The sequence below is a fragment of the Artemia franciscana genome, chromosome 7 (assembly GCF_032884065.1).
Source record: "Artemia franciscana chromosome 7, ASM3288406v1, whole genome shotgun sequence".
NCBI classification, from domain to species: Eukaryota; Metazoa; Arthropoda; class Branchiopoda; order Anostraca; family Artemiidae; genus Artemia; species Artemia franciscana.
The window spans coordinates 42,344,569-42,357,237 of NC_088869.1; the positions used below are offsets into that span (position 1 = coordinate 42,344,569).

The 12,669-nt window shown below is 32.4% G+C and overlaps 1 protein-coding gene across 4 annotated transcripts in view; it reads right to left on the reverse strand.

Annotated features, from left to right (window-relative positions):
* LOC136029323 (heterogeneous nuclear ribonucleoprotein L-like) overlaps nucleotides 1-12,669 on the reverse strand; it is an 86,446-nt gene that overhangs the window by 37,727 nt on the left and 36,050 nt on the right. For 2 of the 4 annotated variants that reach the window (XM_065707595.1, XM_065707593.1), the window contains exons 5-8: nucleotides 11,133-11,190; nucleotides 9,061-9,141; nucleotides 4,482-4,514; nucleotides 4,421-4,448 (exon numbers count right to left, since the gene is read on the reverse strand). In XM_065707595.1, the coding sequence (XP_065563667.1) occupies nucleotides 4,421-4,448; nucleotides 4,482-4,514; nucleotides 9,061-9,141; nucleotides 11,133-11,190 (200 nt within the window). Of the gene's footprint in view, nucleotides 1-4,420; nucleotides 4,515-9,060; nucleotides 9,142-11,132; nucleotides 11,191-12,669 lie in introns of all 4 variants that reach the window. The other 2 variants (XM_065707594.1, XM_065707592.1) reach the window with 1 other exon arrangement.

A 12,669-nucleotide genomic window follows, 5' to 3' on the forward strand; every position in this document is an offset into this window, starting at 1 on the left:
TTTTTTTCTAATAGAACGTATATCGTGTAGTTGTCAATCCATTGGTTCTGGATGATGGTTTTCTAGCATGTCACCTGTGCTTGACCTTACAAAGTAAGCTCCTTTCCAGCAGAGGTCGTCAACGCCTTTGCCAGAATTGGAGGTTCTAGTACTTCGTTTTTCGTGCAGATACTGTTCTTGAGCTATCGACGGTCATCAAGCACAATATAGCTTGCAGTCTTTAAAAATTCACTGAACAGATAGTTTTCGAAGACATAACACGGGAGGTCTAATGTTATCATGTACGTGTAAAAAGTAGCTCTGGTGTAACAGACCCCCAAACCAAATGAATAAGAAAATATGAATAAAAATGCAATCAAAACATGAATAAAAAATAAAATTTGCATTAAAAATAGCTTTGAGCTATTCAATATTATTTCCGAGTTACATTGCTAGGTGCTTAACTCTTTGTTTTTCCTGATAAATATTTCAAAATTCATGGCTTATAAAGTGAATATATTTTGCAGTTTCAATATTTTTAGCTGTGAAGGTATAGACTTTTGCGATAAGCCACTGAAAAAAAAGGTTATCAATTTCTAATATCGAAGTATAATCAGCAATCAGTGTTAAATTTCGATTTTTTGCTGTATTTATCAAACCATGCAGTTGCTTAAGAAAACTGAACGGTCCAAAGGTTAGAGGAAATTTGACTTCAAGAGTTAAAACTAATAGAAAGGAGAGGACCATTAGAAAACAATAAAATTGATTTAATGGTTATTAATTAATGCTTTTTGCGAAGTTAAGGAGATGTTGAACCCTACTTTTTCCTTCGATATTATTTCCATTTTCCTAATTATTCAATTTCATTTCTTATTATCTTTCTTCTATTTTGTTTCTCGGTCAATAATTATTGTAAATATCAGTTTTTATTTCTTAAGAAAGGGTGTATAGCCTAAACAAGTTTTTACTTTCTGGTGAACTGCTTTACTTTCGTGGTGGTTTATGTATTTGTTTCTTTAACAAAAATACAACTCTTAGTATTATGATTTAAAAAAATATATACATTTTTTCTTTCTTTAATATTTTTATATGGTTGAGTGGTAGTGTATAGTTGATATTTTGTCTAAATACACGAAGAACCAAATAAAAGGAGATTCTTTACCTGGAGGAGAAACAATGCCATAATTGAGACTTCTTGAATATGTGTGAGCCATTCCCAGCCTACTAATGTGTCCAGCTTGCTTATGTGTCTGACATTCTCCTGAACTGAATCGAGTTAATCGTGCATCTGAGAGATTATTTCTGTGCTCATCTGGTGATTTTCTAGTGGTATTTATAGAGACCACAGTGGTAAAAGGTAGACAGAAAAGCAACTGAGTGTATACTTTGTTTCATCATTAATAAAGTATTTGGTCTGAATATTGTTTTAAAATATTAATGCAATTTGTGCATTCTGACAGTTGACAAAATAATTGTCAACATTTAAACTAAGACCGGAGTTATTGTTAAAGCTCAAGTGATAGGTTTATTCGTTTTAATTTTTTTTTTATAGTGGAAACTTTTTTTTTTTTTTTAAACTTTGTTGCTAAGACATACACATCTGAACATTATTCAGGAGAAACGATGTGTCTTCAAATATGGCAACAAAGAAACTTATTACGTTGAAAACTTCGTCTTAGTGTTTGAATTACAACTCGGCAAGTCTAATTAAACGAAGCCAGTAGCTTGCTTTTAATTTCTTGTAATTTTTAATGTGTGGGAAGAAGCCCTGCTGTCACTTTTTTGCAAGATAAACTGTAATGATAGAGCATTGTGTGATTAGTGCCATATGAATACTATCACAAAGTAACAGGACTAAAATAAAATACTATATAAAATTCCGCAAAAACAAAAATGTTAAAAACCTGTAACTATATATACTTAGATAGATATTACTTAGATACTAATCACAACTTAGATAAATATAAAGCAAATATAAAAGTAAATTCATGAAGGATCAAATCTGCGTAGCTATTGGCCAGCCCAAATTCTTAGATCAAGCAATAAATCAAACCAAAGACATCTCTTGATTGAAGGCTCACCGAACATACTTGGGATTTATTACAATAAGAAAATATACAATGCCACACTAATATAAATCTTTCTAAACTTTGGATAAAATCAAAATAACAGAATTGGTGAGCTTTTGGATGAAAATCTTAAATTCACAGACAGCACCATTTTAAAGTGATACTATTTTGAAGTAATACATTTAAAAGTAACTACATCATACACCATAATACTAACAAATAAACAAATTTAAATTATTATTTAGATTTCTTAATATACTTTTATACCCAACAATTCATTCCGATAATTCAAGTGCACGTAAAAATAGGCATAATTCTACTCAAATTTCTTTGAGTGCAACAAAATTTACCCACATGTGTTTTCCTTATATTTTTTATAAAGTTAAATATAAAAGGTTAGTAAAATACGATTATTTAGCAGTTTTTTTTTTACTCCCCTTGTTTGTTTGTTTGATCTGCAGTTATGCCTGCTTTCCTTTTATACTTTAATGACAGAGAACATTGATGGGGCATGGTAGCAGATGAAATGCTTGTCTTTTGAAAATGTTATTACCCTTTGTCATCTTGTTAAACATGATCTTTGCATGGTTTTGATAATTTCTTTATGTCAATTCTAAAGCTGTACATTAAAATAGATTGTCAGAGACTTTTATTTAGTTATAACGAAACGCAAACATCCAAGTAATGATCTTAAATTATAATGCATCAAAGTATGATGTATGTATAAACTGGTGCTTTAGCTTAAAATAATTCCTCTCGGCACCAGTATTAAATGCCATATATATTGCATAAAAAATATTTAGAGTCAAAGCACCTCTCTTTTCCCAAATCTTATACACGCTAAACACATTACTACTGATATATATATATATTTATATATATATATATATTTATATATATATATATATATATATATATATATATATATATATACGTATATATATATATATATATATATATATATATATATATATATATATATATACATATATATATATATTTATAAATATATATTTATATATACATATATATATATATATATATATATATATATATATATATATATATATATATATATATATATATATATATATATATATATATATATATATATATATATATATATATATATATATATATATATATATATATATATAAGAAAAAATAAGCAGTCTTCGGTTTACTGAAAAAATTTTGGCAAAATTAATTCTGTATTGAAAATCAGTCGAAGGTGTTTAGTTTGGTCAGAACTAATTATCTTTTCGTTCATTTTCGGAACTAGTTGAGAGTTTAGAAGCAACTTTGGCAATTTAACATGGATAAAATAGGAATTAAAAATTGGTGCAGCTAATGACAGTAGAGTGTCGCCCAGAATTAAAAAATTTAAAACAAGCTTAATTACACTCAATATTTTTTATTTGTAGATTTTAATTAAACCTATAAAACTCTTTGGATCTAGCCTGACATTTTCAGAACATAGTCAGACTTTTATTTTAAATCATTTTAGTATTACCAAATAATGATGTGTAGGTTAGTCAAAACCATATTCTCAAATATGCCCAATAGACCACATTGACATAAACGGGTCCTTTATTTTTGGGTCAGAGTAAAGCAAAATAATGATAAAAAAATATCACAAGTTTTCATTTTCTTTTTTATTATCAGTTTCCCTTAATCTTTGAAAAGATCTTATGAATTTCCACTTCTTTTCAGAAGTCTAATGTGAGGCTCAGCCATACCCATACCCTCCTAATAAATTTAAAAGGAGAAAACAAATATGAACATAAATTTTTTTTCTGATCACAGTGAGGCATTTGTCTTATTATTTGAACTTGATCAAGAAAACATCTATTTAATTTACAATTTTTCCTCCACAGAAAGATTTAAATACTTCATAAACAGTGCTCGTCGTGCCTTCATAGAAAATAAAATGATCATAAATGAGCAGAAATTCACTATTACATAAAAAAAAAATAGATCTGACATAAGGAGGTCACTACAAAATTATTCTTTGTTCATTCATATCCTTTTCTGCTCTTACAGAAGTAAAACCATACCAACTTATTAGAAGTATATAGCCTAAAAATGTCCATAAATATACAACTAGGTAGTCCTACTTAATATCTAAACTAGAAGGCTACGCGCGCGTAGTTTTGATGGTGGATAGGTGTACAAAATGCAAGAGGTATAAAATGAGTGACGTCACGAGTTTCACAAATGGATATGCAATGCCGTGCAGAAATTTGCATGCTAAGTGTAACGTGCATTTTAGTCACCCTGTTTTGATCACCAAAAATGGCAGTCGTTCAAACCTACATACTAGTAGCTAGCCAATTTAGATCTAGCCTAGAAAGAAAAAATTTTTCTCAAACCTTGGTCTCGGTTCTTGCATTTGTCCACCTCTATATGGACCAGGCTCTTGCATTTGTCCACCTCTATATGGACCAGTCTCTTCAATTTCGTCATCTGAAATGTTGACAAAATGAGAATTTTTCCCCACTTGCAAGACTGATGTCTTATTTGAATAAGGTCTTTTACTGCTATCATAAATTAGTCGGTTTTTACTTGATACTTCCTTCCTTTTTAATGGGTAGTTAAAAAAAATAGTTATAGAATCTCATCTTTCTTCTACATTCATTATTATGGGTAGGCACTAGTATTATTTAAAATTAATGACTTTTCCAAGATGACCAACTATAATTGTCCACTTCTAATCGTTTCATTAAATAACCACAAAAAGGAACACTTATCATTAAAATTCATGGACTTAAAGAAATTTTTGAACGAAAAGTTATTCAATTTTCTCTACTGCACTCTTATATTCTTGCGTTTGTGAAAAAAAGGAACTACAAATTCTCAACAAAAAAACACTGATTTTTTACTAGCATAAAGACAGCAAGGTGTGATTCGCTCAAGTGTTCAAAGTTACTTTGTAAATGAAGTACATGCAGAGACCAAAATTTACGCACAGGTCCACTAGGCCCAGGCCTAGGGGTGCAAGAAAAAAACAACAAAGTATTTTTTTAACAAGAACTGGACTGATATGACTTATCATATCAAATGCACCTGGCAAAGTGCCAGGTGTAATTTGCTGCTGCACTGTCTATTCACAAAAAAGTGATTTTAAAACAAGATAGAAATTCTCGTAGCCCCTTATAAACTGTCAGATGTCTCCCAAGAGTGACAGCTGAGAGCTCGGTATCACCTATCTCTTGTATTACCTAAGGCTCATCACTCATCAGTTGCCCTCTGTTCAGGGATTCCACTATCCTCAAAATTTCGGAGATTTCCCCGTAACTTGCTTAGGCCTACGGGCGACAAAAACGCTTTGGCTAAGGGGCAACAAAAACTTAAATCCGGACCTCTACATGCAACACTAGCAACCAGAGTCACTGTATCAGCCAACACGGATGGTTGGTCCCACATTTGGTTCTAAAAAAATTTGAACTTATGCATTTTTAAAAAACGCAAGGAATAGAAGGTGTTGAGCTACGTTCAACAAAACCTTTTGGTAGTCATGGACTCCTCATAAAGCTTATTTTTTTTTTCTTTAAATAGATAATTCATCCGACGTCTATAATAAATAAAAATGATTAAAGCTATGCATAAAGTTTAAAAGGAGGAAGGAATCTCTTGACAAGAAAAGATCGAATTTCTGTCACTGAGATTCAAACCAATGGCTCTGTCAAATAAATTGACGATCATTGGAGCAATGTATTAATCACTAAATATTCGTTTTGGCAGAAGAGTTCCTTTAGCTTGTAAAATATGAGACAAAACATCTAATAAAACACCATCCAATAAAAATGTCATTTTTTATTCTCGGATAGCAGTGTAGTTCTTTAAAGAGACGAGACCAGACCCATAAAAGAATCACATGCATTTCTTCACTTTTAAATTTTCGGTTATTATGGCTGAACTTCGTTCTTTACTAGGTTGCAGAGTACTACAACTATGAGGCATAAAAATATAGCTAAATAAATGAGAATTCATTTATTAGAATTCATATAATTTTGACTGAGAAATTTTCCATTTTCATTTGAAATTTTAGCTTGTACCATCTGTTTGTCTGTCTGTCTGATCCGTCTGGTCTGTCTGTCAATCTCTCTGTATGTCCAGTCTGTCAGCATTATTGAAAAGTAGATAATTTTTATCATAAAATTACTGCTGCGAAATTGTCACGGCTTTTAGCCATATTTGACCAATCAACTAGCGAAATATCTTCTTCGATCCATCTAAAGCTTCTAAAGCTTTTTCTGCATCCTGGGATCATTTTACGGTAATCTAAACCGCTCTTTCATCGCAAAAATGCTTAATCCCTACTTATAAACTTCTGTTCAATAAGCTAAACGTGGGAGTCCAATTAATGTCAGATTCTTATATTGAAAAATTGACTTGTACCTAAAGAAAGTTCTGAACTTCCATTTTCCCAAGTTCATTTTGAATCTCTATTTTTCGCACCAAACATTTGACATTTTGAAGTTCCAAAGGAGATTGAAGGAAGGTTTTCAAAGGTAAAGTTTAATATCTGTACAAAATTCTGATGCATAGCAAAACCTTGAGGCTCCCTTTAGGTATATAAGAATATAGAATCATGTTAGGAAATATTTGAGCTAGAGATACCGACTCACTTTTTGTTACAATCCTGGCTGCCCCCTTCCCTTCTACAATAAAATAAATATGCTTCTTCATCTACTAGAAGTACCTCATTCACGCCCAAACACTTTTTCAAAAACCTGCGGGATACGCCTTTTCGTTTTGAGCATTCAATACATAAAATGAGATATAGCTTGAAATTAAAAAGGGAACCAGGACCTGTATTTCCGCTATTTCCATAAGTAACAACTATTTTCTCCATGATTGCAACATCTTAGGAATTAATATTAAAGCAAAGCAATTCCAAAAACATATCAAATTATAAGCTCATAAATTTGACTGGCCCTTATTTTCAGAATGAAAAATAATGGTGGAGAAACTCGAGGACCATGCATATAAGGATTAAGGAGTTAGACGATAAAAAAAAAAATAAAAAAAATAAAAAAATGATTGCTTAGGCAGAAGATGTACAGTCACGATTAAGCAGACATGAATAATTTTTCAACATATAGATTCTATTTCTGAATCATGTAACCCAATTAAATTCCAAGTTCTGATTACCTTGCTTGCCAACTCACCAGCATACATTATCCTAACTTCTAAGTGCTGCAGTATAATATCTGCAAAAATTCGCGAACAGCTCGAAAAACATTAATCTAAAGTAGTAGATAATAACTCAAGGTAAAATAAGAGCCTGATGAATAATTGAATACTTCTTTAAAGTCGTTGAAAAAATCCATGGTACTTATTTTGAACACTTAAGACAAACAATTAACCTGGGTATTCAACCTTATCTCGAAAGAATGATTCGCAATCGATTACAAGCTATTTAGAGACGGTGAGAAATTTAATGAAAATTTATTTTTCACAAAGATAGGTTTTGGGGCACGTGTCTGTAATGTCAAGACGGTTCCAGAAACGAATTGTCGTAAATTCAATCAGAAGGGAGAAAAAAACTGGCAAAATAATCCCGAGATTCAATTGAGCTCGAAGCTCTATTTTGGTTTTAGCAAACTCTCTCACCTGCATAGATTATCTTAGCTCTGACATTTTGTGATAAGATTCCTCTCGAACTTTGCAAACAATGCGACAAACATTTGGTTCCGAGAAATGGGTGCATCATAGTATGAATTTTATGGCTCTTTCGCCTGTCAGCTATGACAAAAATTTAGTTCAGTCAAACACAAGGTATTTGCATCCAAAAACTGTCAGTCAATGATTAGCATTGATACTATGTATATCGCGAGGAGGAACTCGGCGTATTGCAAAAAAAAAAGGCTGTCAATATTAGCCATCATGTTGGGGTTGCAACATTTGAATTTCAATCAGGGTAAGGCAGTACTCTTTGGACAGGCAAATTCATGTCCTCGGTTTCATAGAATACGTATATCCTTCAATCAAAGGAGGTACCATAGGTAGTGCCGTACCTCAACTATAAAATGAAATGATCACTTCTCGGACAATACTTTCTTTAAAATTTAATTAAACTCATTTAGCAACCCAAAAAACAGAAATAGGAAACACTTTTTGTATCCATTTATACTATCAACTTACCATTAATATCAACTATAAGGGATGTCAGTGATATCCTCTAGCATAACCAGCACCTTTATCAAACTATTAAAGAAAAAAAAATTGACAACAAATTTAGCGTCTGCTTAAAACAAGATATAGTGATCCCTGATACAAAAATATCAATCCTTAGCACTGTTGCGTCACAGGATTAAAAAAAAAGCATTTAAACGCAATGCAATTGGACTTCAAAAACAAAAAAACGATGAGATACAAAGCAATAATTAAGCTTGTCTATTATTATCATTGCATGGAACAGGTAAACGGCGGTCTTAAGGTAAGACCTGTAAATTTTTATGGTTCTTCTATATAATTTATTCTTTCTTAAAGCTCATGTGGATTGGTAAAAAAAGAAAGAAAGAAAAATCTAATTTAGTGTAGTAAAGTGAATTTGTTCTTTAATTGCACATAATGCCAAGTGCTTGTTTAATTACATAATTTTCGATGGTTTTAGGCCATGCTGTGTTTTAAACACGAAAAACTTCAATTTTTATTTTGGCTTTAAATCAAAACAACTTTTATTTTAAAATTTATTAATTGAAATGGGTTCCAAAATTTAAGATACATTTAGTCAACTCTAAATCTCATTTATTTTTTCTGCCTCTACCTGGTTTCGATTATTGTATGTCTTTAAACTAAAAATTTTACAACTAAATTGGGTCATTTCCCCTTTGTCAACCTCATTTTAAACAGGCGAGGAATTTATCACTATGCCCAAAATAACACAAACTTTTAATGTTTTTCAGTTATATCAAAAATAGTATACTGCTTAAAAAGGCGACTATAGAAAAATTAAAAGAACAAGAGAATCAGAAAAAAAAAGTAGTAAGTATTGTATACTAACACTGCCTTTTCCTGAAGCGATCACTTGGAGGTGGATCCAATAATGCAGTCCTTTTCTGCTCTGGGCGTTCAAGACTTGGCTCTAAAAAATAAAATAAAACAAGAGCTTTAATATGGAGCACGTCAGGGTTGCAATACTATAATTTTGTTTCAGTTTTGAAGTAAATTCTGGCTTAGTTATTATAGGTTTGGGACAAAGGAAATAAACAGGGCCAGGATAAAGCTCATGTAAAGCTGCAGAAAAGTATCGCTATATTTCAGCTTTATCCCTATCACCCGATCAAAATTTTTTTCTTGGATTATCATTCTTTCAAACTGTTAGGTTGACAAGGCCCTTTTAAGACAAGTAAATCTTGACTCCTTTACATGTGTATATACCGAGAGGAGGAAGAGGGCAAGGAGGAAAAATATTAAACATCGGGTCCAATGAGGGCCTGGGCAAGAAAAGGTGATATTTTTTTCCCTTGAAAGACATAAGATAAAATTTCCCAAACCCTTTTTCTTCAGTTAGTAAGAACTCAGATAAAACTACACATAACAAAACTGAACTTATGCATAATGAATTTGCACCTCTAGTTTTGTTGAAAAAAAGAAGAAAAAGAATAATAGTTTTGGGGACGATTTTCATCCATCGGCACGGCAATGGATTAGGCTGGGCACGCATGGGGAGTCACGCTTTTCCTGTCATGCCTTATATTTTGTCTCTAATTCACTCATTGTCTGATTGTAACCAAATTCCTGTCACCCCAAAGCGTCGACCACCTCTGAATTCTCCTGAGTACATGTCTGATCAACCAAGTACACTGGATGCCTTTGGCCCCACTTAACATCTTGATTATGAGTTCCTCCATGATTTCCATTATTTTTCACGCTTTGTTTACCCCTCTCCTTCCCTTTTGCCAACATGAATCTTCTAAAACAAACCAATGTTTACGTGCCTACTACACATAGCGCGCAAAATAAATACTTAAAAGACATTCACAAAACAGCACAATAAGATGTTGATATGCTGCAAGATAATCTAAAAAACCAGAAATAAACTGATTTTAGCACCAATATTATGAAGTCTCCAACTTCAGATGTCCAATGCAAATCGCTTCAAGAAAAAATATTTCTAATTAAATATTTCTTTCTTTCTAGTACTTCTTTTGGCATACGCAAGTTACTTCGAAATTTCTCCAGGCTAGAGAATACCACCTACTTCAAAAGGTTATGAGAATCATCTTTTCTCCTTAGTGAAAAAGCGGTGAAGTACGATTTATCTTCTTATGGTACATAAATTTGAGACTAAGAGGCCGCTAACTTCCAGTATTTTACTCCGGCATTTTTGTTCCGGTATAAATTCCAGTATTTTTATTCCGGTATAAATAGCGGTATTTTTTATAAACTCATCGACAGTCTCCTTCGTTGTCAACTAGACTATCCATTAATCATGTACCCACAAAAACACTTTCAAATGGATTCCCCTACTTTATTCATTGGTCTTATTCTACCATTCTTCTTTAAATTTGACGAGCACAAAGATGAATCTTGATTTATTTTACTTTTTAAAATTTCTGTCTGTATAACAGCGATTTGTTTAGAATTAAATATCACACACATTTTTAGAATAAGAGGAAACTACGGAAATGCGTTTCAAACAAAGATTCAAGACAAATGATCAGATTCTTGTTTAAATTTCTGTCTAACTTCGATTGTTTATGACATTTTCCATATAACTTTTGTTTACGGAAATAAGACAGTAGTGCGGCATACTATGAAATAAATTATCTATTTTTAAACATTACAAAGTAAAAACAAAAAAGAAAACGATTATATTTTTTTTTAGTGATCGAAATATTAACAGTTTAATTTCACAATGTTACGCCAAGCGGGCGCAATTCCAATCATCCAAATTTCACAGCGACAAAAAGAAAAATAATCCAAAGTCAGTTCTGGATCTACGTGAAGACTATATTTAATATCAATATTGTTCGGAATTAAAGATAGCCTTGGCATACCAGTATCCATAATGACAGATTTTATGCCTGTTATCTGTTTCTTCATTTCTAAGTAAATAAACTTAGTTCTTACCGACTGTAAAATCCCATCCGGTTTCTATATTGTTCCTTGGGACATTCAGTCTACCGGTCTGAAAAAGAATAGTATACTTATTGAGTACCAATCGTTTCTGTGACTCAAAAGGCGTTACTTTGCACATTAAAAAACAATTAGGACAGTAAAAAGAAACTGAAAAATCATGATGGCGAGTCAGTTTTTCGTATAAAGTAGGTTTTCTTAGTCATACTACACATAGCAACGAAATAATCTGATTTCAAAAGCTCTTTTTCCAAACTATTGATGCGACTGGCACAGGGATAAGAAAAACACTAATTTAAATATCTTAGAAATGAAATAAAATAGAAAGCAACGGATTCAACTTAATACATAGATCTTTCTTAGTTGTACGGATGTGAGTTGTAAGTAATGGGATTTTGCCCCAAATGTCAGACAATGCCGTTTGAAACACTACACGCAATCTTTTTGTTTCCATGTCAGCAATTGTGCAGTAGAATCACTTTTTTTTAAATGAGTACTGTTAAACCAAAACCTGGTCAGTCATGAAAATTTAACCGTCCAAAACAAGAACGCATTAATTACACAAAAAAACGCCTATATTAGATATGTTCTATCTCAGCTCTTTTGTGTTAATTAGTGAGCCTTGAGACATCAATTCGAGTTCAATATCAAACAGTTCGTGGTAACGAACTGTAGTAAGGAGCGATCCGCCTCAATAGTAATCAAAACTCTAAAAAATTGAATTTTGATATCAATAGCTACATCAAAAGAATCGCATTTTAATTCTGATTTTAAATATATAAGTTTCATCAAGTTTAGTCTTACCCATCAAAAGTTACGAACCTGAAAAAATTTGCCTTATTTAGGAAAATAGGGGGAAACACCCCCTAAAAGTCGCAGGATCTTAACGAAAATGACACCATCAGATTCAGCGTATCAGAGAACCCTACTGTAGAAGTTTCAAGCTCCTATCTACAAAAATGTGGAATTTTGTATTTTTTGCCAGAAGACAAATCACGGGTGCGTGTTTATTTGTTTGTTTTTTTTGTTTTTTTTTTTTTTTCCCAGGGGTCATCGTATCGACCAAGTGGTCCTAGAATGTCCCAGGAGGGCTCAATATAATGGAAATGAAAAGTTCTAGTGTCCTTTTTAAGTGACCAAAAAAATTGGAGGGCACCTAGGCCCCCTCCCACGCTCAATTTTTTCCCAAAGTCAGCGGATCAAAATTTTGAGATAGCCATTTTGTTCAACATAGTCAAAAACATTACAACTATGTCTTTGGGGATGACTTACTCCCCCACAGTCCCTGGGGGAGGGGCTGCAAGTTACAAACTTCGACCAGTGTTTACATATAATAATGGTTATTGGGAAGTGTACAGACGTTTTCAGGGGGATTTTTTTGGTTTTGGGGGTAGGGTTGAGGGGAGGGGGCTATGTGGGAGGATCTTTTCTTGGAGAAATATGTCATGGGGGAAGAAAAATTCAATGAAAAGGGCGCAGGGCGCAAGACGAATCTGGTCACGTTAGAAAAAAAAGTCAAATTCAGAGCTTA